This window comes from Choloepus didactylus, chromosome 16, assembly GCF_015220235.1.
Source record: "Choloepus didactylus isolate mChoDid1 chromosome 16, mChoDid1.pri, whole genome shotgun sequence".
NCBI classification, from domain to species: Eukaryota; Metazoa; Chordata; class Mammalia; order Pilosa; family Megalonychidae; genus Choloepus; species Choloepus didactylus.
The window spans coordinates 52,170,332-52,194,196 of record NC_051322.1 but is presented as its reverse complement, the minus strand read 5'-3'; the positions used below and the strand labels follow the sequence as shown (position 1 = coordinate 52,194,196).

At 38.8% G+C, this 23,865-nt stretch overlaps 1 protein-coding gene across 1 annotated transcript in view; it reads right to left on the bottom strand.

Moving 5' to 3' along the window:
* The window catches only part of CDH2 (cadherin 2), a 219,932-nt gene that overhangs the window by 14,747 nt on the left and 181,320 nt on the right, over nucleotides 1-23,865 (bottom strand). The window contains exons 10-14 of the mRNA XM_037805908.1: nucleotides 22,643-22,896; nucleotides 21,137-21,279; nucleotides 18,247-18,480; nucleotides 17,711-17,944; nucleotides 15,383-15,522 (exon numbers count right to left, since the gene is read on the bottom strand). Coding sequence (XP_037661836.1) covers nucleotides 15,383-15,522; nucleotides 17,711-17,944; nucleotides 18,247-18,480; nucleotides 21,137-21,279; nucleotides 22,643-22,896 — 1,005 coding nt within the window. The remainder of the gene's footprint in view (nucleotides 1-15,382; nucleotides 15,523-17,710; nucleotides 17,945-18,246; nucleotides 18,481-21,136; nucleotides 21,280-22,642; nucleotides 22,897-23,865) is intronic.

Here is a 23,865-nt window from a genome sequence, read left to right as displayed (position 1 = left end):
ACGGGACTTGCTTCACTTATTGATGTATGTATAGCATGTATATAACAGCATATTAATTTATATTCTTTTCTTTTCTTGATATTCTTTCTTAAGAACCAGAGAGCAGGAACAGTTGTAAAACTTCTTGGGTTCTGCTTAAGTCCTTTCCACCATCAGTATGTCAAGCCCATAGCAAATGCTCATTAAAAAAAGTACTGAATATAATCTCAGCTAAGATATTCATGCCAGATGTTCAAAAAAGCAACCAGGTCATGGAAATGTGGTTTGGATCACACAGGGCAGTAATTCACAATGAGGAGGGAGGGAAGGATTCTGGCTATCGCTGAGAATCACTGCCCCGTGAGTCCCCTTACCCATGGAAACATGTCACATACCTCAGTGATGAAAGTATCTAAAAAGAGGCAGGGACTGCTGGTTTACAGGAAGCTAGAAACTGGGTCAAAAATACAGCTTAGAGTTTTTCCGTGATGGTTTTCCCCGGTTGTAAATATGGATCTACAAATCTGAATCTGCTGGAAGGAAGCAGATGGACGTGTCCTTGGGTCACAGGGCTGGGCTCTTCTCTTGACGTCTATCTGCGTTATATGGCAAAGCTCCTGACCTGAGGGTCCAATTTTAGACCTTTTGATAAGTGGTCACTCTATGTGAACCTCCTAAATTATACATCTTTAAAATCTCATAATGCTCTACTTTAACACGCAAATTACATGTAGGATGAGAATTACAAAGAGAATTACAGAGAGTGAATACATTCTCAAGGTCATTGGGTTCATGGCTTTACTTCTGAAGATTATAAAGAAACAATTCAAGAGGGACTCTTTATTTAGCTCCTAAAACTCTCTAGAGAAAAAGTGGAGCTGAAAATTCTCTATTGATTGTCAACCTTGACAGTGTTAACTCCCTAAAGAAATTTAATTTTCAAATGAAGGCAGGGGAAAATCTTGTTTTAACTTATGTCTAGAATGTGTATTACTTGGCAACCACCGTTAGAAGTAGGTACGGAATTAGGGGTTTTAGAAGATTAACACGGCATGGAAATTAAAAAATTTTTTTTCTATGATTTAAAATGTCTTAAAGGGTAATACAATTCTGGAAGAGTTAGTAAGAAGTTAAGTCAGCAGTTAAAATTCTGGTTCTGGCTTTTCTTATTAAATTCCACTGACTTGCAATGACTTGTAATTGATTCAGAAAATGATAACCACAAATTTACCTTAGGGCATTTGGTTACATTTAATAAATTTAACATTTAAAGAAAATCAGTATAAATTGAAATTCTGGAATCCCAGGTTAAAAATTTTAGAAAGCTAAACTGCAAAGAGAACCTATAGAATTGTACAATCAAACTATCAAGGGATAAATAACAACCTTCCTTTACCATTCCACAAATATTTAAAGAGTGCCTACTGAGTATCAGATGCTGTCTTCAGCTCTGAGAGTGTGAAAGAAGGAAACCAACACATACCTGGTGCCCATCACCTGTCAGGAATTCCATTAGGTGTTTTCCTATTTGTTATCTCACAAAATCCAGGCAAAAATCCTTCCTAGTGGGTGTTACTGTTCCCACTCTATTAATTACCGCAGTTCAGTGAGATTAATGATTTGTCCAAGGTCACAGACTCAGTTAAGCCGTGTCAAAAGACAAAACAGAGACCATCAGAGCCAGCAAAATAAAGAAAAAGCAGTAAGTTTTTGCCATCTGCCAGTGAAGAAATTCATGAAATAGTTTGTTGAGGGGGAAAATGTCAGGGGTTTAAGCGCTAGAAGGGGAGTTCGAGGTGGTTATGCTGATTAGGCACTGAGTTCTAGCACTATGGATAGGATGAAATGAGTCTCTAGGTCTATGCACAGTTGGTTAAAAAAATCTCTCTCCATATATGTATGTATGTATGTGTATGTGTGTATGTGTATGTGTGTGTGTGTGTATATATATATATATATATATATATATATATTTGGGGGGGCAGGAAGAAGTCTAATTAGATCCAGCAAGCGTCTGTCACAAGGAGGACACTCAAAAGCTCATGGTCCTTTATCAGCCACTGGTTCAAAGCAGGGATGAAGCTCAACAGCAGAGCTTTGCCCTCTCCTAGGCAAGGGCTGGTATAAGTGCATTGTGTATTAAAATGATATTAATCATCTTGAATCCCCAAAACCCTGTAAACATGTTGACTACAATTAGAATATAAACAAGGTGAGAAAAACTTCCTTTTAGGGGGGGGTTACAAGCAATAATCAGACATTTGTGTGAGAATGTGATGTGGACTGGCTTGATGTCAAGGGGTACTTCCTATAAAACCTGGCGCAGATGCCACTTCATTAAGGCTGACTGATGCCCGCCACTGACTCTGGGTCTCAGTGCCTGTGTCAGCACTGCCACCAGCTTTGGAACCTCTTCTGGTGCCGCGCTGGACCCGGCTCCTGAGACTACGAGAACTCGAGTAGTCTGCCAGCTTTCTCCCGGCCCATGCGTGTGTCCTCAACCTGGTCATTGTGCATTGGTTGTATTGGCGGTTTGCAATTAAGTAAGCAAATACATTGCATTGAGCATCCAAACTATCATGTCGAATGCTTGCAAGTGCTGAAGTTACTTTTGATTTTTATCTGCTTTGGTTTTGTTATGACAACTACATTTACAGGACAAAGTAGAAAAATTTCCTTCCACAGTAGCAAGTCACTTAAAATTCCCACATAGATAAGTTAAACATTTGTCATTTCAAGACTGAATGACTGAGAGAAATAAAAATACTAACATGAAAGTAAATGGACAAAATTCTATAGAAGAAAAGAAAGAATCTGGAAAAAAGCTGACTGTGGCACAAGGAAGAAACTCTTCAGACAGACACAAAAAGGAAAGGAAGTGGAACAGAACATTATTATCTCACCCTCTCTAGCTCCTGGCATTAAAATAATTGAATAAAATAGTGATAAGGTGTCAACACATTACCATATAACTGCTGACAAGTGAGTCAAATCCCTTGCAAGCTTTATGTAAATTACATTACGACCTGATTTTCCTTCCCAGTGAAATGTAGTTATGATGACAGCAGTATCTACATGGCCCAGGTGATGTGGAAAGCCAAAGCCCACCCCACCCTGTGCCCCACATCCCCCTCCTCCCCCCAAAACAAAAGCTTTGCTCAAAGCTTTCTGCTTTGAATCATAAATCTAATAGAGATAAAATAACCTGGGGCTTAAAATATACAGATGAAGGATCTCTGTTCTCTATTTTCACATACATTCTAATCTCACTGGATAGCTGGTTTTCCACTTCCAGCAAGGGAGGTGAGTTGGGTTCCCATTAACAGGGAGCACATTCATTGCTTCTGCTTCCCTGGGTCACTGTAAATGCTATCTTGTCACGGCTTTTAAAATGCTACCTGTTTTCAGACCTGTGACTGAGTTGAAGATTTATTCTTTGGTGCTATCAAAACAATGGTTCTGTTTCACAAACTGGGACTGCTGAAATTTTTTCACTTCTTTCCCATTGTCAAATGTGTGGCATATTCTTTTGGAAAAATGCAACAAAATCCATCCAATTAGATTTTATTCAACAAACACTTTCCTAAGAGTCTCTTGGGCCACAGACTCGCTTACTGACTTCATACAGCTTTTTGTCTAATGACTTTTAAGCTTATGTATATAAAAATAATGAGAAGCTAATGTTCTGCACCCAGGCAATTACAAAAAATATGAGAAATGAAAGTGTAAGTAGCTGGTGGAAGAAGGGATGAAGGTGATTGGAGCCTTTAGGATCTGGCAGAGTAACAAGGCTTTAGGAAAATGGATTTTTCTTGTGAAATCTGTAATTTATGTTTTCTCTTAAAGTTTGCAATTTCCATTCTTTTCCATGTCATTCAATTGCAGCCCTACAAAGACTAACATATTTCTCAATTCTTCCAAGCATTTGTCTGTTTTGGGAGACAAAAAGTATAGCCATCAAAATGCATCTACAGGTCCACTCTTTTACCCCAAGCTCTAATTTTTCCCCATAAAAAATAAAAATGTCACCACTCAGACAAACATCAAAGTCATTCCATCTGAGCATGACCTATCATTTTATCTTGGAGGAAACTAAAAATTGGCAATAAAGAAACGAAAACATCTGGTTTGGGATATGGGGACAGAGCATCAAAATCCTTTTCTACTTTATGTCTTATCATTTTGGAATTCCTAAACAGTATGTTCTTTGATTTAAGACATAATTACATATAAACTCAATACAGCAAAGGGAGCATGGTTTATGATTTAAAAAGATGGGTTCTAAAATCAGAGCCTTGATTCAAATCTTGGCTTCATCATATTTTAACTGTGTGACCTTGAGCAGATTATAAAAACGTTCTGTGCTTGCTTTAAGATTATCCAACCTGTTGAGACGAATGCTTATGAGGGATCTATTAATATAATGAATCTGTAGCAGGGGTCAATAAACTTTTCTGTTAAGGCCAAAGAGTATATATATAAGGCTTTGGGGGCCAAGTAGTCTCTGTCACATGCCAACTGTGCTGTTGCAGCAAGACAGACAGACAATATGTAAACAATGAGCATTGGCCACGATCCAATAAAACTTTATTCACAAAACAGGCAGTGGGTAGATTAGTCAGTGGCTGAACTTTGGCCATTAGCATTTAGTGCCCTAATTTTTTTTTTTTTTTTTTTTTGCATAATGCTAACACACCCTTCTGGCATTATTATTGGGATATGGATAACTTTCTATTCTCCTACCACTGAATGTAGTAAACTTATGATTAGTTAGAAAGAATGCATTTTAAACTAAATTACATAAAATATTATGTGCATTTGCACGAAGTGACAGGCATTAACAAGGAAACCACTGTGTGCAAATCATGTGCACATACAAAATAGTTAATAACCAGTAAGACATGGGCACCGACCAGTCCAGAAGGTATGTGCCCTTATACCTACCAACTGTACCACCTGGCCATAAGAATTTTGAGTCTAGCACCCAAAAAGGGAATGAAAATGTGTTAAACCAATTTCTGATGAAACTTGCCTCTTGTAGAATCAGTGTCACTCTTTTGATAACTCATACATACCAATATTTGCAGGTAGGTATAAATGGATAAAGAACTTGGGAACAACATTAACAGAGAATGTCTTAGCCAAAAATAAAAATGTTGGAAGTAGTCTCCAGTTAAGTCCAGATTTAGCCATCTGTTAGTTTTCTCAAAGAATCAAGCACATCATGTTGAAATCAAGCACGTGTCATTTTCCCTTGTTGTGTGACGGCCGGGCTTGGTTGCCCACACCGTGGCTGGTTTCTGAGTTTGGCAAGAAGGCCATAAAGATCCCCCCTGGCTCAAGCAGCGATCCCTTGACTCTGGGCAGTGTCTGGCTTGTTCCCAAGGAGCTTTCTTGTTAGCCGTGCCTTAACCCTCTCTTTCTAGGCATCCTGCCTGGATTTTAGTTCCTGTTGCCCAGATGGCTTCTCCAGACTTTTTGTTAATGTCAACATGTGCTCAATTTTGCGAGCCTCCCCTGCTTAACCAGTTAATTGGGTCTTACTCTTTTTGCCTCTTCTAAAGCTAGATTACCAGTGGTCATCTAATAAACTGTGGCTGAGCACCCAGCATCACTAATCTTAACCAATAACACCTGCCTGCTACAGACAAGCAAGACAAAACAAAGCACCTATCATGCTCTCCAGTACCACACACAACAGCTCACACTCTCAGATCACACAGACCTGGATGTGAAAACTGGACTAACAGCAGTGTTTACCTCATAGGGATATTGGGAGGAATCTATGAGATATGCAAGCTGAGAGCACAGCACAGTGCCTGACACAGAACCAGTCTGCCATCAATGCTAGCATTTAGGAATGCTATTTTCACATCCTGAAGACATCAGAGATCTCAAAGAATGACAATGAAGGTATCAGGGTCTACTGGTTCAATTAACCCTGTACACAGAGTTGCAAACCAAGTTAGAGATTCCGGTAAAGGGCCTGATGCAGCTCAACACACTTCCTGTAAGAACTTGCCAGATGCCAAATGTCCTAGGTGCTAGAATAAAAATGAATATGACAAGTCCCTGCCTTCAGAGAACTTGAGGTCTTTAAGGTCGACACAGGATGCTATGGGAACAGAAGCGGGGCATTTGATTCAGCCTGGAATCCCAGGACAAGATGCCTTGAGACGAATTTTGGTAACTAGAGCAATTACATCTGGCCCTTTTGGTTTCTGGAGACCTGGGCCATGACTCCCTTTATCCTGAAATTTTATGTGATTCTTTACATGTGTTAAGTGCTGGGCCCAGATCAAAAGGACTTTAGTATCTCAGAGAATACTGGAAGCTTTCTCCAGAAAAGAGGAAGCACCCTCCCTGATGTTGGCGAGCCTTATATTCTGTTTCTCATGTCCTTAATAGTATTTCGTTTCTATGAGCTGCTGTACCTACAGTGTTTCTTCTGTGCCCAGGACCTGCTTCCTTCTGGCATATCTAGAGTGGTCAAAATAATACACGTGATCCAGCAAGCTGCTGTGGGTGAAGCAAAAGTTGTTCTCATAGAAACTCAGAAAAGATTCTCTAACACTGAAGTACCCAACCAGGGGAGGGTAGTGTTCTGGTTTGCTAATGCCGCCATTTGCAAAACACTAGAAATGGATTGCCTTTTATAAAGGGGGATTATTTGGTTACAAAGTTACAGTCTTAAGGCCACAAAAGTGTCCAAACAAAGGCATCAACAATAGGATACCTTCACTGGAGAAAGGCTACTGGCATCCGGAAAACCTCTGTTAGCTGGGAAGGTACATGGCTGGCATCTGCTTGCTCCCAGGTTGCGTTTCAAAATCGTGTTCTCCAAAATGTCAGCGCCAGCTTTCAACGGCTGTCTTCAAAATATCTCTCTAAGCTGCTCTGAGTTCCTTCTGTTTGTCAGCTCTTCTATATGGCTCCAGTGATCTAATTCAGATCCACCTTGAATGGGTGGGGTAACACCTTCATGGAAATTATCCAATCAAAGGTCTTGCCCATAGTTGACTGAGTCACATCTTCATGGAAACACTCAAAGGATTCCAATCTAATCAACACTAAATATGTCTGCCCCCGCAAGATTGCATCAAAGAACATGGCGTTTTGGGGGACATAATACATCCAAACCAGCACAGGTAGAGACTTCTTTTTCTAGACACAGAGCTAGCCAATGAATCGGGAATGGAAATGATGCGTGCCACCTGCAGGCATGGGCCATAAAAACCTCCCATAAATCATCCTCCATGACCTTCCTTCATCTAGGGGCATCTTGGAAGCACAAGTGGACAATGGGACTCTGGGTCCCCAAACACTTTTGTTGAGTGGAGTACACGTCCCTCCCAAACGCCGTGACTCCAAACCCCCTTACAGTTATGCAAGCAAGGAACAAATCTCTTCTAGGTTTAGGTCACTGCAATCTGATGGTTTTCACAACAGCAAGCCTGTTTTAACTAATACATCTGGCAAAATATATTTGTGGCTAACCCAATTTCCTTTTTTAAAAAAACTATCCTGAGGTTTCAGAACACTACAGTACCTCCTCCTCACAGAAATCTGGTTCTCTTACTCCAAAGTCTAATCATTATTAGATACTTCAATCAGGGCTTGCAAAAGTAAGTGTCTGTATTGGACAGGCTAATAACATAACTCAGCAAAGCTGGCCTGGTACCAAAAAAACCTTTCTGTTTTGTGAAAGGAGTTGGAAATCCTAACTTTATGTGAATTTTTCAATTTTTAAATACTGCAAAACATACCTGTGGGTCATAAATAACCCACAGGCTCCCAGTGTCACAGAAGTCACCTTTCAGACATGTTGCCCAAACCATCAGAGGGTTCAGAACCATTTCCGATGAAACAGAATCCAGCCCTGAGCCGGTTTCCAGAATTTAAAAAACAGAATTTGGGAATTTAGGTAGAGTCCTCTCAGTCCTAGAACGTGACACTGCAGCACATCACTGAGCTCATGAGGTGCTGGGTCTTGTCTGAAGAGACTGAGAGAAGAAAATTTAGCTAATTATGATGCCACCCTCAGCAGCACTGAGCATGGGAAGATAGTCCTGGGATGCAGTAGGTAACAAGGGCCAAGACTCCAAGACTGATGCAGAGGAAGCGGATGTGGAATCTTTAAATAGCTACTCCGACTTTCTGTCCGAACCTGTTCTGCTCAGCTGTCACCTCCAATGAGGTGCATTGTACCCTGGAACCACCACCACCCATGGTCCAAAGGATTCTGGGGTCTTCTGTCATTTGTGGACCCCAAGCATCTTCTTTCTTCAATCAAGAGTTTCCACAAAAGTCCAAGGCCCTGGGAATGGTGAATTGTCAAAGTCAAATTTAATGAGTAGAGGAAGCTGCTCGATGTCCCAGAGCTCAACTAACGGACAGGAGAGCCTTCTGATGAATCCAAAGAACATTCTGAAAGGCACTGTTTTGATTCCCTTGGTGAGCCTGAGCATTGCCAAAGACAGCAGAGTAGTGATAGAGGTGACATCTTCTCTTGACCTAGGCAGACCTAGATTTAATCCCCACTTAACTACTTTTTCACATTGTGTGCCCACTTTGCCATATGTTGTGAGGATGGAATGAAATGACGTTTATAAGGCACTTAGCACAGTGCCTGGGGCAGGGGATACTAAGACAGAACTTTCTGCTATTTTTATGAAGATGCCACAAAATGTCAATTGATTTAGATACAGGTTGTTTAAAGTGAACACCAGTGAGTGTAGCAAACATAATAAACTCAATAAATGTTTAAGTACAATTATAATTGAGTTTAAGCTTTAAGAGCAGGAAGCTACCAGTTTGTGTTTCCTATCCTGGGGCTATGGTTCCAGGGAAAGAGAGCTATGGCCTGTATTTATTAGTTACCCTGATACGGTAGGAGCTAGATACAGAGAAAATTAAATAAAAATTAAAGATACAGTATCTGCAACCAGCCCCACTGGCCAAAAGGGCATGGAAGGACATTAAACGTGTTGATAACCACCAAAACCTCTGCTGATTACCGCTGCGAGGCAGATAAAGACTGAACTTCACCCTCTGAAAAGAGATTGGGCATTAAACTAAATGTGTCCAACAACCAACAGCAGTGTGAGGAGAGAATGCTCCTTTTTAAAACATATCTAATGTTAGCTTCAAATAAGGCCTAGCCTAGTCTCCTGACAATCTAAACCTGTAGTAGAATATCCAAAAGAACTGATAAAAGTCTCAACATACACAAGACAAGAATAAAGTTGTAGAGGTGGTTTTTGTTTTTGTTTTTCCCCCTTCTTTTCTTAGCTCTCTCTCACTTCTTTTGTTAAGAAATTACCAACCTGGATCTTGGCACAGAACCTAAACCGATAGAGATGCTAAACAAGAGCAGGGAAGATAAACACTATGCTTGTAAAGAACTGTTTTGCTTTGTTCTCTTTTTAATAAGTTAGCTCCTGGTAAGAAGGATACTTTCTAGCTTCAGGCTTGATGCTATAGATGCCTGCTGATACCCGCCATCTACCTACACTGACCTGAGAACTACCCAGTCTTTTAAAGGCTGGCGATTCTTCAAGATATTTCGGCTGAGACATCAATCAGACCACTGCCTGATATCACACACCATGTCCATATACTGCACACAATTCCCATCCACTTCTTGAGGTAACACACATGCTCCATATAAAACCAGTTCTGCACAACAAAAATCAACTAAAACTTGTCTAGAACGTAACATGGCCCCAATCTGGTTTCGGAGGCCTACTGTTGTAAAGAGATAGTATCTTCAAACAAACTAATAAAGTATGAATCATATGCCACTGCCAAAAAGTGGAATATAACGCACACTACAAAGTAACAGAATTTTTAACCGGGACCCATTGTGTGTTATAGGAAAACGGAATATCGTGGATTTCAAGAAACTGAATTTCTCAAGAACTTACCATGGTTTTAAGATTTAAAGAAACAATGTCCATTTAGAAAACACATAAGTATTTGGATTACATTCACTTAGAAAGTAAGATTTTAAATAAACGGTTTCTGTTTCTTAAGGGAAAAATAAGTAAAAGATAAAATCCACTGGAAACCTTGGAAAAATATCTTGAATAATCCAGTTGGAGAACTTACCTTATCAGATATCAAGACATATTAGATAACTATAATCACCTGCTTTTTGACAAAGCAGCCACTGCAACGCAGGGGCGGGTTATCTTTTTAGTATATGATGCTGGATATCCATATAGGAAAACAACCAAAAAGAGCCAGGATTCCTACCTTACCCCAAATGAAAAAATGGTTGCGATGGATCGCAGACCTAATGTGAAACGCAAAAAGTCAAGCTTCAAGGAGGTAATATGAAGATATTTGGGGGTGGGGGGGAATTATTACCTCAGGGTGGGCAAAGTTTTCTTAAATATCACACAAAAGCACTAATCATAATGGAAAAAATTGATAAACTAGACTTCGTTAAAATTAAAAGCCTCTGTTCATCATAAGCTACCATTAAGAGAACAAAAAAGGCAAGCTACAGACTGGGAGAAGATATTTACAATATATTTATCTGACAAAGGACTCATAACCATAATATTTGAGAACCACCTACAAATCAATAAGAAAACATCCCAACAGCAAAACAGGCAAATGAGCTAACAGAAACTTCACCAAAGAAGATATCCAAATGGTTATTAAGTCTGCAAGTACATCCCAATTAAATTATAAGACACATAGCTGAAATTTAAAAAGATCTGAAGGAAAAAAAGGTGCCAGTGAAGATTTGGGGCAATTAGAACTCTCATACACTACTGGGGGGAAGGGAAGTATAAACTGGTACAACCATTTTGGAAAACTGGCCAAATCATACTAAACTTGCCCAAGTGCATACTTTATGATCCAGAAATTCAATTCATGTTCACATACCAACAGAAATGCACTAAAACACATACGAGAATGTTCAGAGCAGCTTTATTCATAATACTCCGACTGCATAAACTCTCATGTCCAAGTGTAGTAGAATGGATCAATACAACATGGTTAATTCTTGCAATGGAATAGTATCCACCATGACAAGAATGAAATACTTTTTTTTTTTTTATTAAATTCAGTTTTATTGAAATACATTCACACACCATACAATCATCCATGGTACACAATCCACTGTCCACAGTATGATAACATAGTTATGTGTTCATCACCACAATCTATCTCTGAACATTTTCCTTACATCAGAAAGAACCAGAACAAGAATAAAAAATAAAAGTGAAAAAAGAACATCCAAATCATCCCCCCATCCCACCCCATTTGTCCTTTAGTTTTTATACCCATTCCTCCACTCATCCATACACTAGATAAAGGGGGTGAGATCCACAAGGTCTTCACAATCACATTGTTACACCCCTTGTAATCTACATTATTCTATAATTGTCTTCAGGAGTCCAGACTGCTGGGTTGGAGTTTGGTAGTTTCAGGTATTTACTTTTAGCTATTCCAATACATTAAAGCCTAAGAGGTGTTATCTATATAGTGCATAAGAATGTCCACCAGAGTGACCTCTCGACTCCATTTGAAATCTCTCAGCCACTGAAACTATTTCGTCTCATTTTGCATCCCCCTTTTGGTCAAGAAGATACTCTCAGTCCCACGATGCCGAGTCCACATTCATCCCCAGGAGTCATACTCTGCATTGCCAGGGAGATTTACAACCCTGGGAGTTGGGTCCCACGTAGTGGGGAGGGCAGCGAGTTCACCTGTCGAGATGGCTCAGTTAGAGAGAGAGAGGGCCACATCTGAGCAACAAAGAGGTACTCAGGGGGAGACTCTTAGGCACCATTACATGCAAGTTTAGACTCTCCTTTGTGGTAATGAGCTTCATAAGGGCAAGTCCCATGCTCGAGGGCTCAGCACATCAAACCGCCAGTCCCAATGTTTGTGACAACATTGACACCAGTCCAGGTGAGGATGTCCAACACATCTGCACCTTCCCCCAGATCCTTGGGGCTGGGGAGGGGGAGGCTGTAAATATATTTTTTATTATCTGTCTAAATTACTCTGGGATTTGTCAGTATTTCACTCCAGCCTATACTAACCGACCATATCTCACTTCCTATTCAAAGTTCCATGCAATTGTGGTGTTTGAACAAATCGACTGTAGAGTTGTACCGTTTAGAAAATTTAGATCCTGTACTAAATAGGTATCTATTCCCTTGTTCTCATATGGAAGTTGAAGTTTTAAAACACAATCAGTTTCAACCTTTACCCTTTGGCCTGGCTTGCCCTGGTCTTAACCAGACCTGCTTCAAGAAATGAACTACTTTTACATGCAACATGGATGACTCTCACAGATATAACGTTGAGTAAAGGAAGCCGTACACAAAATGCACCTACTATATCATATCTATTTACATAAAATTCAAGAATAGGTAATACTAGTCTATGGGGATAGATATAAAAAACACTGATTGCTTTTGGCAGAGGGGATATTACCTGGCAGGGCATGAGGATGCTTCCAAGATGTGGAAATGGTCCTTCTTGATATGAGTAGTGGTTACGCTCTAAAACCTGTAGGAAGTCTTACACTTCTGGTTGGGATACTGAAAGTTGTGAGACTATCATGCATACTTTAAAGCCAAGAATAAGCCATATCAGTTACAAAATCACAGTTTTTAAAATGGTAAGACAGAACACAATGAAGCCTAACGGAACTAAAGTATAGAAACTGACGAGCCCTTCCTAGAAGAAAAGAGACCGTAGCTGCTTTTATTTCTGGAGGAGCAGTGGCAGGGAGAAGAAAGGAATCAGCCATTAGAAGGCATAAGGACAAACCACCCAAACTGTGATGGCACAAACCGTTAGCCACCTATGGACAGGTGTGATGGATGAGCACCTTGAGGGAGTCTGCACCTTCCCACCAACTGTCCCACAGGCCTTTACCTGTGCAGGAGGGGGGTGCACCGACAGGTGCTGGACTGGGCAGCTGTGATGTTAATGAAGAAGTCTGGAATCTTATAAATTCCTAAAAGTAGAGAGAGTGTTAAACCAGGGACAGTCCACCTGTTAGGAGGTTGAGAGGGAAGTGATGATACTGACCTTGGTGATGGAGATAAATGAATGGATTTCATGAACCACAGAGGCGATAGAGCCTGGTGTGTAGCATTCCTATACTGCACACTTTTTTCTGTCATTATAAGGTAAAAATTAGAATGGATTTTTAAAAAAAGTTATTATGATAATTTTGTTACTAAAGAACTAAGAGGCCTTATTATTGTAAAAAGACACCACAGGAAAACCAACACTAAATAAAGAAATTAGCTAGAGAAGACAATACAGAAAAAGCTCCAGAAAGATCCCTGGACTACTGCAGAAGTGATAAGGAAGCAACACATTCATGCCTAAGAGTTTACCTGGGGGCAAAGAAAACTTCTGAGGTTAGGAAAAGAAGATTTGAGATTTATGATGATCATTTTAATAAATCTTGCAAAATATACATTTGACCATTTGCTCTCAAGCATCAATCTAAGTGGATAAAGTTAATGAAGGAAGTAAGATTACCCTTAAAACAACTACAACAATACAGCTCTATCAGACAACTGCTTAAAGGGATTAGTGAGGAGGGAGACAAAGATCCAGCTCAGGTGACATCAAGCCCCCTGGCGCAGCCCCTAAAATGCCCTGCCTTGGTTCTTGGCTCTGGTTTTCCATCTCTGTGCAACATCCTCAGGTCTTCCAGTTACTAGCATTTTTACTAAAGCTTCATTGAGTTAGGTTTAGGTTTATGCCTAGAAAATTGTGCACAATGATATGAAAAATAAAATACTGAAAGCTGAAAGATTTATGAGAGAATGTGATCAATACACATTTGTTGATCTTGAGCATAACGAAAGAAAGTGAAAGGACAGATGAATTAAGGACTAAACCAAACATGAATTTTAATATTCAGAGACATTTATAAGCAAGCAAACCCTGGGGTATATTTATAGAGGCACTTTAATTAGTCAGTATTCAAAACAGCATCACACGCTTGAGTCAAGTTTTCAAAATATTTTAAATATGCATCTCTTCTCAATGAGAGAGTTGAGGGATTGTAAACCAAGCACCGAACCTGGAATCTGAAGATGTGGTAAAATGGGAAACTCTTAATGGGCTGCCACAAAGATTAAACACAGCAATGGATATGAATGGCTCTGTAATACGAAATGTATATACATATATGCTATTCTTCAAAAGACTAAAGAGAAGAGAAAGAAAACATAAAAGTTCATGAAAATCTGCTCTTATTCAAGTTAATTGCCTTATCACTAATGTCTAATATGCTTAAGAAAGAGTGTACTATCCCTGACATTTGCATTAGTAGGTGGAAATAACCTATCAGATATATCTAAGAAATACCTGCCATAGTAATTTTTTGAGGATTACATTAATATCTTCCAGAATTTTCAAGAGGTAGCATATCAGAGTAGTTAGAAGTTTAGGCTGTGACACCAGACAGACCTGAATTCAATCTTGCGACTCTCACTTACTAGATATATGGTTTATAGAATCTAACCTCCCTTAGGCTCTGTTTTCTACCATAAATGTGGGGACCACCGATAGTACTAATATCACAGGTTTTAAAGATTTTATACCAGCATTTTAAAAAGTACTTAGCAGAATGCTTGGTATATATCACGGACCTGAGAAATGTTAGCTATAATTCTAACATCTGAAATGTTGCTTGTGAGCAAGTAAAGATCTTCACTGTCCACCTAGTGGTAATTCTCCTCCTTGAGCAAGGGTGCAATTCCACATGTACACAGTGATAGAGGGTCTTACATTATTTTATAGCCAAAAGGCGCTTCAACATTTATTGAGCAATATGAGCTAGGCACCATGATAAAAATGTGGATTCAAAGACATACATATGTTCATAGAATAGATACTGTCTCTATAAGTGCTTCCCATGAATGGAAGATCCTTGAGGGCAGATATTTGTTTGTTCTGCCCACCTCTGTATCCTCAGTCATTAAGATAGTACCTGGACTATAGAATGTACTCAGTAAATACTTGTGGAACCAATAGTCCTAGTGCTTTTTCTATCATCCATTTAAATATCTAGATGCCAATATGGAAACTACTTTTATTTGTATTTTGGCTATTCAATGAAGGACAACTGTAAAGAAAAGTATTTTTATTAGTACAAATATAGTTGGAAGTAGGCTCTTTGAAATAATGTTAATAATTTTCTTACAAGATAAGCACAATGACATCTGGCACTTTGAAAAAACAAATTTTAAGAATGCGCATGGGAAAGAATTAATTACATGCCTTAAAATGTGATAACGAAAAGGAAACTTGATAGCATTCTCTTCCTGCATTTATTAACACTCTTTCCACCACTAAAATGATATGATCATAAAAATTCCTTTTCAAGATTTAAACTATTGCTCACCTGGTCTTCTTCTCCTCCACCTTCTTCATCATATTTTAAAATATTATCTCGTACATCATCTTCCGGATCAATCAAAAGTTGCTTGGCCTGGCGTTCCTTATCACGGCGTTTCATCCATACCACAAACATCAGAACTAGGACTAGGCAAGGAAATAGGAAAAAACATCACATTGTAATTTGCAAATGCTGACCTATCCAATCATGGTGTTCAACACTAATAATTTATCCTTACCTGGGTCTAAAGCTTGTAATGCATTTTCTGCTTTATTATCTATTTCAGGCCTCACGTTAAGTGAGACAGAACAAAGCAGGGGGAAAGAGCCCTGGATTTAGAGTGCAAAGACGTGGGATTTAGTCTCTGGTGCCTATGGAATCACTGCGTGAATTTTTCTGTCCTCAGTTTCATCATCTACAAATAGGAGTAATAACTTCTTTGATTTTTTACTTTGGCCTGTGAGAGCATAGATGGCCTTAATATAGTGTTTTGTAAATTCCAAGAAAACAAAACATCAGCAAGTTATATTGTCACTTAGTATTTAATTGCTATTTCATTCAGGTTGGTCAATCGCATTACAGTCCCAAATTCAGAGCGAACGCCAACTCTCAAGGGCCAGAAGTGCTTGCCAAGATGACTGGGGAAATAAATTGGAGTTGGATTCTGAGTTTCCTTGATTTCCCAATGCCAGTGTTTTTCTACTGCATATGCACATTCCCTTCCGTATCAAATTGCCCGTTTCTGTTAAGAAGACCAGAGGATTCGTTGTGCACTGGAATAACATTAGATTTTCATGTTTTACACACTTTTGTGCCAGGTCTACAGCCATAAATGCTCCAAGGAGCTGATGTTAAAATCAGCACCAATTCATTTTCTTTCAAAATGTTCTAGTCACTTCATGCTATAATCCATCATACCTACGTCTTTCTTTATAAGCTTCGCATATACGCCACATTTCAGGTGAAATTGAGACATATCCCTAAGCACACATCTAGGAATGCAACCTGTCTAAAATCTGGGGATATCAGTTTACATCCTGAAGCGAAAGATTTAATGACCCCTATTTGAACACATTTTTATTATTGGCCATAAAGTAAATATCCTCCCTTTAAAACCAGATACATGATCTCATTAGCTATTGTTCCAGGGCTAAATCTAGCAAGGGGATTATTGGTATAACATGCAGGTTTCAAATTATAGCCAAAGTAGTCTCCACACAGGAAGTAAAAAATGCTCAGCTTCCATAGTAATTACTTGGAATAAAAGGACAGAATTCTGAATTACCAGAACACTTGTAAATGGAGAAAACATAAAAGAAATGGCCAACATTTTCAAGAAAGTGATTGGTGCATAGCATGATCGTACAATAAACTCAGTCCTGCTGCTATTCCACAATAAAGCACTGGGCCTGGGCAATTTAGTCCTTTAACCTACATGCTTAGAAGTGGTTCCTAAAGTACTTTCCAGTGGTTAATTTCTCACATTCCACTGAACCAAAGATGCCAAAGTATCTTAAAGAGGAGCAATTCCTTAATCTACACTTACTCTAAAGACAGATAATTTATGGAGCTGCGTAATCATTTCTATTATTAAATGTGCTGGATGTGAAGCACATTCGCTCACGATTTTATGCAGCCCTTCAGAAACAAATCCCTTGATCCTTGCATGACCGGAGCAGGTTGCTGACTGCACTTTATTCAAAGGAAATTGAAGGAAAGCAATATACCTATATCCCTAAATCATCAACTATGTGCCATAAATTCATACTCACATCCTAAATGTTCAAACGTAGGAAGGTTCAACATTTTACTATGAAAAGAGGTCGCTACAGCTCCCCAAGCAACCAGCCTCAGAAAAAAAATCACAGGGCATGGCAGAGGCATGTGGGCTAGGTTTGTTGCAAACATTTCAGTGCATAAAACGATGCTCAGGATATTTTTTTTTTTTTCATTCTACATTGGACTTAGCTGTCCCATGCACGATTGGCAAGAAAATGCTTAGAGGTCCAAGAGAGCTTCCAGATCACATTTTTTTTTTTTTAAAGTCTAAAACATTTTAATTCATATTTTACATACTTTTTTTAAAAAGGCATAAACATTTACGGTAACACCACATGACATCAGGGAACCTTGTGCTGGAGTTCTGGAAGGTCCTTGAAAATCAGCTTAAAAATGCTTTGCTTTCACATGTCTTTTTCATGGGTGCTTGCATCATGCTGAAGAGATAAGCTTCATAGATGATATTTAAGATCCAGATCACTTTTAAAAGCAATGACAGCAAATTGTTCTGCTACACATCCCAGAAGCAAAAAGAATTAAAGTCTAAGTACTCACTGAGCAGGATGATGATGCAGAGCAGGATGGCAATGATGGCTCCGGTGCCGAGCCCAGCACCCACGATCCTATCTGCATCTGTGCAGTCCCCGTTGGAGTCACACTGGCAAACCTTCACACGGAGGCTGGAGATATTTGATTTGGGAGGATTGCCCGAGTCTGTGATTATAATCGGAACTTCATATATACCAGCTTCAAGGAATTTTATCTTCAAATTAAGCTGAGCAAAATCACCTATACGAAAAAGGAAAAACAGTTTGACAGATTAATATATAACATGATAAGAACCACCTAGCATATCCCAGAATATATTTACTAACAAATAGTATATATAAAGCAGAAGTTAACTATGCTATGTTGTGAAGATTATTATTATTATTATTATTATTATTATTATGGCTTTAAGGGCTTTACTTTAAGTAGCTTTAAAAACATAGTTAAAGAAATGATTATAAAGGCACATAAAATTAACTTTTCATCCCAGGTTTCAAGACCTCTTGGCGGCACATACATTCAAATAATTAACCTGTCCTTACCATTAAGCCGAGTGATGGTCCAATTTCTCTTAATAGCTCCTGGAGACAAAGGAAGATCAAAAGCAAATGGTCCAGCATTTGGATCAATGTCATAATCAAGTGCTGTGATGTTAATTGAATTGGGGTCTGGAGTTTCACATGTCTCCGCCTCTTGAGGTAACACTTGAGGGGCGTTGTCATTAATATCAAGTAAATAGATCTGCAGTGTGCCGGTTCCACTCATAGGAGGGATTCCTTGAAAGGGAGAAACATGACAAACCAATGTTAAACAATTCTCAATTATTGTGAAATTCTCAAAGTTTCTAGCCTTCTTGCCCTCACTGTTGTGTAACCTTGAAAAAATCTAGTTGCCACTGCATCTCAACAGACTGTTTTAGAATGAGGCTCTACTTCTTGTTTTCCTCCTAGGATGACCCTGAGCTGCCACTGCTGTCCTGTCACATATGCTCCCCTCCTTGGTGGCCCTCCAGCTGTCTGTGCCGCCCTCCCTGTCCATTACTCTGGGCCTTGTGTACGCCAGTCTCCCCTAGGTGCAGTGGAGAATCTACCAGAACAGAACACAGGGCTCCTGATGTGCTGGACCCTACTATTTTGATGGGGAACCAAGATGTGCACATGAAAGAACATAATAATGTTTTTTAAGTTCAAACACAACTAAGTACTATTGAAACAGCCTACAGACAAGTTACAGCACCACAGACCTCATCTTGGGAAAGAACACCAAGGAGAAGAAAAAGGATATTTACTGATTAAACCACTAGCTGTTTGAGAAAGTATTAGGTTGCTTTACAGACATCATTTCATTGCAATCTTATGAAGCAGTTTTAAACAGATGAGGAACCTGTGCTTCCCCAAACTGCTCATGGGCACACACTCTTCTAAAAGGTGGAAATGTTACTAAGGAAGTGTCTGCCTAACTCCAAATCTGCTCCCGTTCCACTGTAAGATGGTGTCTCTAAGACCTCCAGTGTGTAGGCTTCTGCTACATTACTCCCCTTTACAAATAAAGCTGCCTACCGCGGCCCAAAGGTTTAAGTGACCTGCTCAAGATGATGCAACTAGAAGGTACACACACACATACACGCCCTGAGGGAATTTCCAACAAGGAGAAACCGCCAGGGACATCTCTGAGGAATAAATGGCTCTGAGAGCAGGGAGAGCTAAAGTGGATGGGTAAAGTGGCTGTGATAATATTGTAATACCACTGTGACCACAATGGTGCTCCATGGTTAGATAGAATTTCTTATATCTTATTAAATTTAATATTAGTTGACTCATGACAACGTTATAGAGTAGGCAAGGTAAAACACTTTATCAATAATGAAACCAAGGTGGAGAGGGTAGGATCTTGCCCAAACATTAAGGAACAGAACTGGGACTCCAAGTCTAGCCTTCTGATTTAAAGCCAAGTACATTTGCAAACCATCACAGCCATGTAGGTTTAACAGGTCATTTCTCTCACATATAAAATGCCTGTTCAATTAGAAAACAATCCACCTTGATGAACGAAAAAATCTGGATGGAACATCGGCCGACATATATACATATCATTTTCTGGCTCTTTAAATCTCAACATAATGGCTCAAGATGTATTACTTTAAGTTCTACTGCAGAGGAAAGCTGTCACATACAGTGAGAGAGTGTAAAACAGACACTAATTCCATGCTTTGATATGTAATGGCAGAAGTGGTTCCTACCATCCAACTCTAAATATTGGAACACTTGTCACATACTGGAAAGGATAAGAAATACTGCTTTTGTCCTGTCACCACGTAGTTTTACGACAGACAGTATTCTTATTGAATCTTATTGTGCAGGGCTTGGAAAGGTTCATTAAAACTGTTCTTATCAAAAGTGTTGATAGGCCGTGTTTTTCAAACTGCACATCTTGACTGCTAAATTGAAGTCTGCTATTTTTATTAAATGCTAACTTAATAGTCTAACACTCATAATATTTAAAAATATGGCTGTGATTCAGTTTGGAAACTATTAACATATAATAGAAATAGCTGGGGGCTTAGTTTGTGCCAGGCACTATTTTGAGCACTTTGTATGCATAAGTCATCTTACATTGCCTCAAACCCTATGAGTTGGGTACTGCTATGATATTCCCTATTTTACAAGAGGAAACTGCCCAATTTAAAAACTTTCACCATCCTGCAGTTGACCAGGTGGTCAGGGACTACTCCTGAGCCTGCACTACTGAACACATATAATGAGAGCTAACAGAACAAAAGAGAAGTACATCCCAGGTTTATATGTCAATTTTTTTTTTGTCTTACATATCTAAAAAAAGTACTTATCTATTAATCTCAACCATTTAGAACCCAATAGAGGCAGAGACAGAAAAAAATAAAAAAAGGTGCTAAATTAGATGTCCCAAAAACTACACTAAAGGGTGTATACTTATTCAGGTTTGTGAACAAAATTAAGAGTTTCTTAGCCTAGGACAGACTAGAGCAAAGAATGAGAAAGAGGAAAACTGCTACAGACAGATATATTGATGGCAGCAAACAGATGAGGATAAATTTAAGAAGACCAACCGGAAAAACACAGGTCTAGGACCCTGAGGAGAGACCCAACTGCAGTAAAGCGACATGAGCCCATGGCAGGGCCCTACAACAACTGAGGTACATAATCACAATACCAGGTTCTCACAGGGGAAGGTGAATGGACATTGAGACCATTCAATACAGAAGACAAGAAAGCATGCAACAGAAAGCCGACTGGAAACAGAAAACAAAAGTTGGGGCCTCAGAGTAATAACAATTAGTTTTCTAGACAACTGAGTTTTGTAGAAAACCTCATTTCCTGATGATTCATTTATGTTGAGGCTCCACCCACTTTAACAACATAGAAGGTAATACAGTGAATATATTTAATTACATACCATTGTCAGAAGCAAGGAAAGTAGCATTATATATATTGTTTTTCACATTTGGTGATTCTCTGTCCAAAACAGCAATTGTACTTATCTGCCCATTCACGGGATCTATTTTTAGCCAATTGGCAGGATCAGATAATTTTGTGTATCTAAAAAATGAAAGCACAGGGAGTTTAGTTATTCCAATATGAAATTTTTTTAAAAAAGCATATTCCAAAGGGTTAATTCTGCATACAACTAGCTTATTAACTTGCATTTTTGTAGATTATAGTAGAAAATACAGCTTTATTGTGGAAAAATATTTCCATGGCAGTGATTCTGGGAGGCATATGGTGGCTGTGATCAGACAGGCATGAGGGAAACCTTCTGTGGGTGCTTGGGGGGCAAGGCTAGTGGCACAGGCAGCTTCACAGGTCTCATCTCAGGCTTTTGTCTACTTCAGTGGCCATCAATGGTGGAGACAAAATAGCTCAAATTTACCTTCTAAATAAGTAGCAGCCCTAATATTTTGGACTTAGAAGAAATTATATCAGAAGTTGGAATTTTGATCACTGAACACTCCTAAAACAGGTTATCGCCTCATTGTAGTGGAGATTAAACCACGCTGTGGAGAGCCCAGTAATCCTGTTCCTAAAACCTCTCACACTTAACCTCAGAGCCACACTCCTTCCAAGGCAAGCCCCAGGGTCTTCATCCACCAGCAGATTTATCAGCTGAAACTCCTTCTTTGGGGGTGGGGATGGGGTGACTTTTCCAATGAATACATAGATGGGAAAAAAACAGACCATTTTCAGAGGGTAAAACAATTGTAGGTTTTTAATACACTACTAATTAGCTATTTACAAATGGAAATGACAAGACAGGCAGTTATCTGCTAACAGTGGTTCTGAAGGAAGTTAAATACAATATGAGCTAATTTTTAAAATGGTCATCACCAGCTATGGATAACAGTGTGAGGGGGCAGCGTTTTCCAGGATCTACTCTCTCACCATAAAGAATAAAAAAGATTTTGGTGCAGTTGGAGACTTTTACAGTTTTATATGTGCAACACCAATTGTACAGTAAGGGATGAAAATAACTAGCTCTTAGATACTGGTTTTGGCATGGGTTTTCTCTTCTTCCTGATGTGTGGAGAAAAGATAAATGTTACATGCTTCTGAGAGTCCCCTATTTAATCACTGTAGAACCTTTTTGTCATGTTTGCTATAAAAGTTCAGGCAAAATCATTATTAACTATTTTAAAAAAAAAGGTTTGGGGCAGAGAAACCAAAAGCAGCTGGGACCATTTTTTTTTTCTTCAAAATAATACAAGTAAATCCATTCTTACATTTCCTCTCTAATATAGCCATTGATGTACTGAGAAGAACATTCATCAAAGAATTAAAACCATCTGTTAATAAGCAGTTTTAGTTCCACTCAAAAATTCTTATTCAAATAGTAAGTTAAATAAATTTTATAAACTACATAGAACATAATATAAATTTTAAAGACACCATAAATGGCATTTTATACCTAATGTTTTGCTGCATATATCGATCGGGGTCCTGAGCAGTGAATGTTGTTAACACAGTGCCAGCATGAAGACCTTCTTCTTGGCGAATGATCTTGGGATTTGGATCAAAATAAGGGTTTTCATTCACATCAATAACTGTAACCGACACAGTTGCGGTTGACTGAGGAGGGTGCTGAATACCCTTGGCTAATGGCACTTGATTTTCTGCAGCAACAGTGAGGACAAACATCCTATTTGTTTCAAAGTCGATTGGCTGGAAAAATAAAAAAGAAAAAGAAAAAAAAGGAAAAATATATTTTGGTAGGAAATAAGAACATCTGCATTCTGCAATTTATTCTTCTATCAACTCCATTTCCAAAACATTAACTTTTCATTCATTACACCATGAGATTTCCCTCAACTTTCTGGAAAACATGCATTCTCATGGTCAACAATTGAAACATTTATTTCTATTTAACCTATTTACAAATCTTGAGCACTTCAAAGATTTATGTTCACAAAATAATGCATATTGCTATTGTTCTGATTCATTTATTTAGGTATATCTAAAAATGTGATTATTCTTAAGAACAACACTGTTGCCAAAACTACTAAATAAACTAAAGTCAAGTGAGAAAGTGATGGTTTAAATCTGTACTCTCAAACGTTGGTACAAAGAGCCCAACTGATTCAGGAAAGTTTTTAGCAACCTGTGAGGAAATGGAAAAAACAAAAACAAAAAACGGAGAAGGTGATGTGTGTTTTTTTTCCCATAAAGCTAAACTTATTCAATTTAAAAGTACCATTCATAATTTGAAGTCTACATTGTGAAGAACACACATGCACCCACACACGTCTTTAAAATAATAGTGTTGGTGGTGGGAAGGATTTTTTATTTTTGCCCTGACACAGTGAACTAAAATTCTGGCAGTCTTCCACAATAATTTTGGATAGTTTACTGGTCTGCAAAAATCCCACATCTAAGAACAACACTCTAGATAAATGTAATGAGCAAAAAAATTTTAATGTAAATTTTAACTTGCGAAGTTCAACTGAATTCCGCTGTCAATAGAAATGTTACTAGGAGTCAACTGAGCAGACTGGGCTTTTGCCCTTAATTTTCCTTGATCCCTCTTGCGGAGGTGCAGATAATAGGAAACAAGAGCCTCTTGGAGAGTTCCAAGGCCATCATCAGCAGTCTAAGAGAGATCTAGATCTGAAGCTCACGAGAAGGCCAAATTGT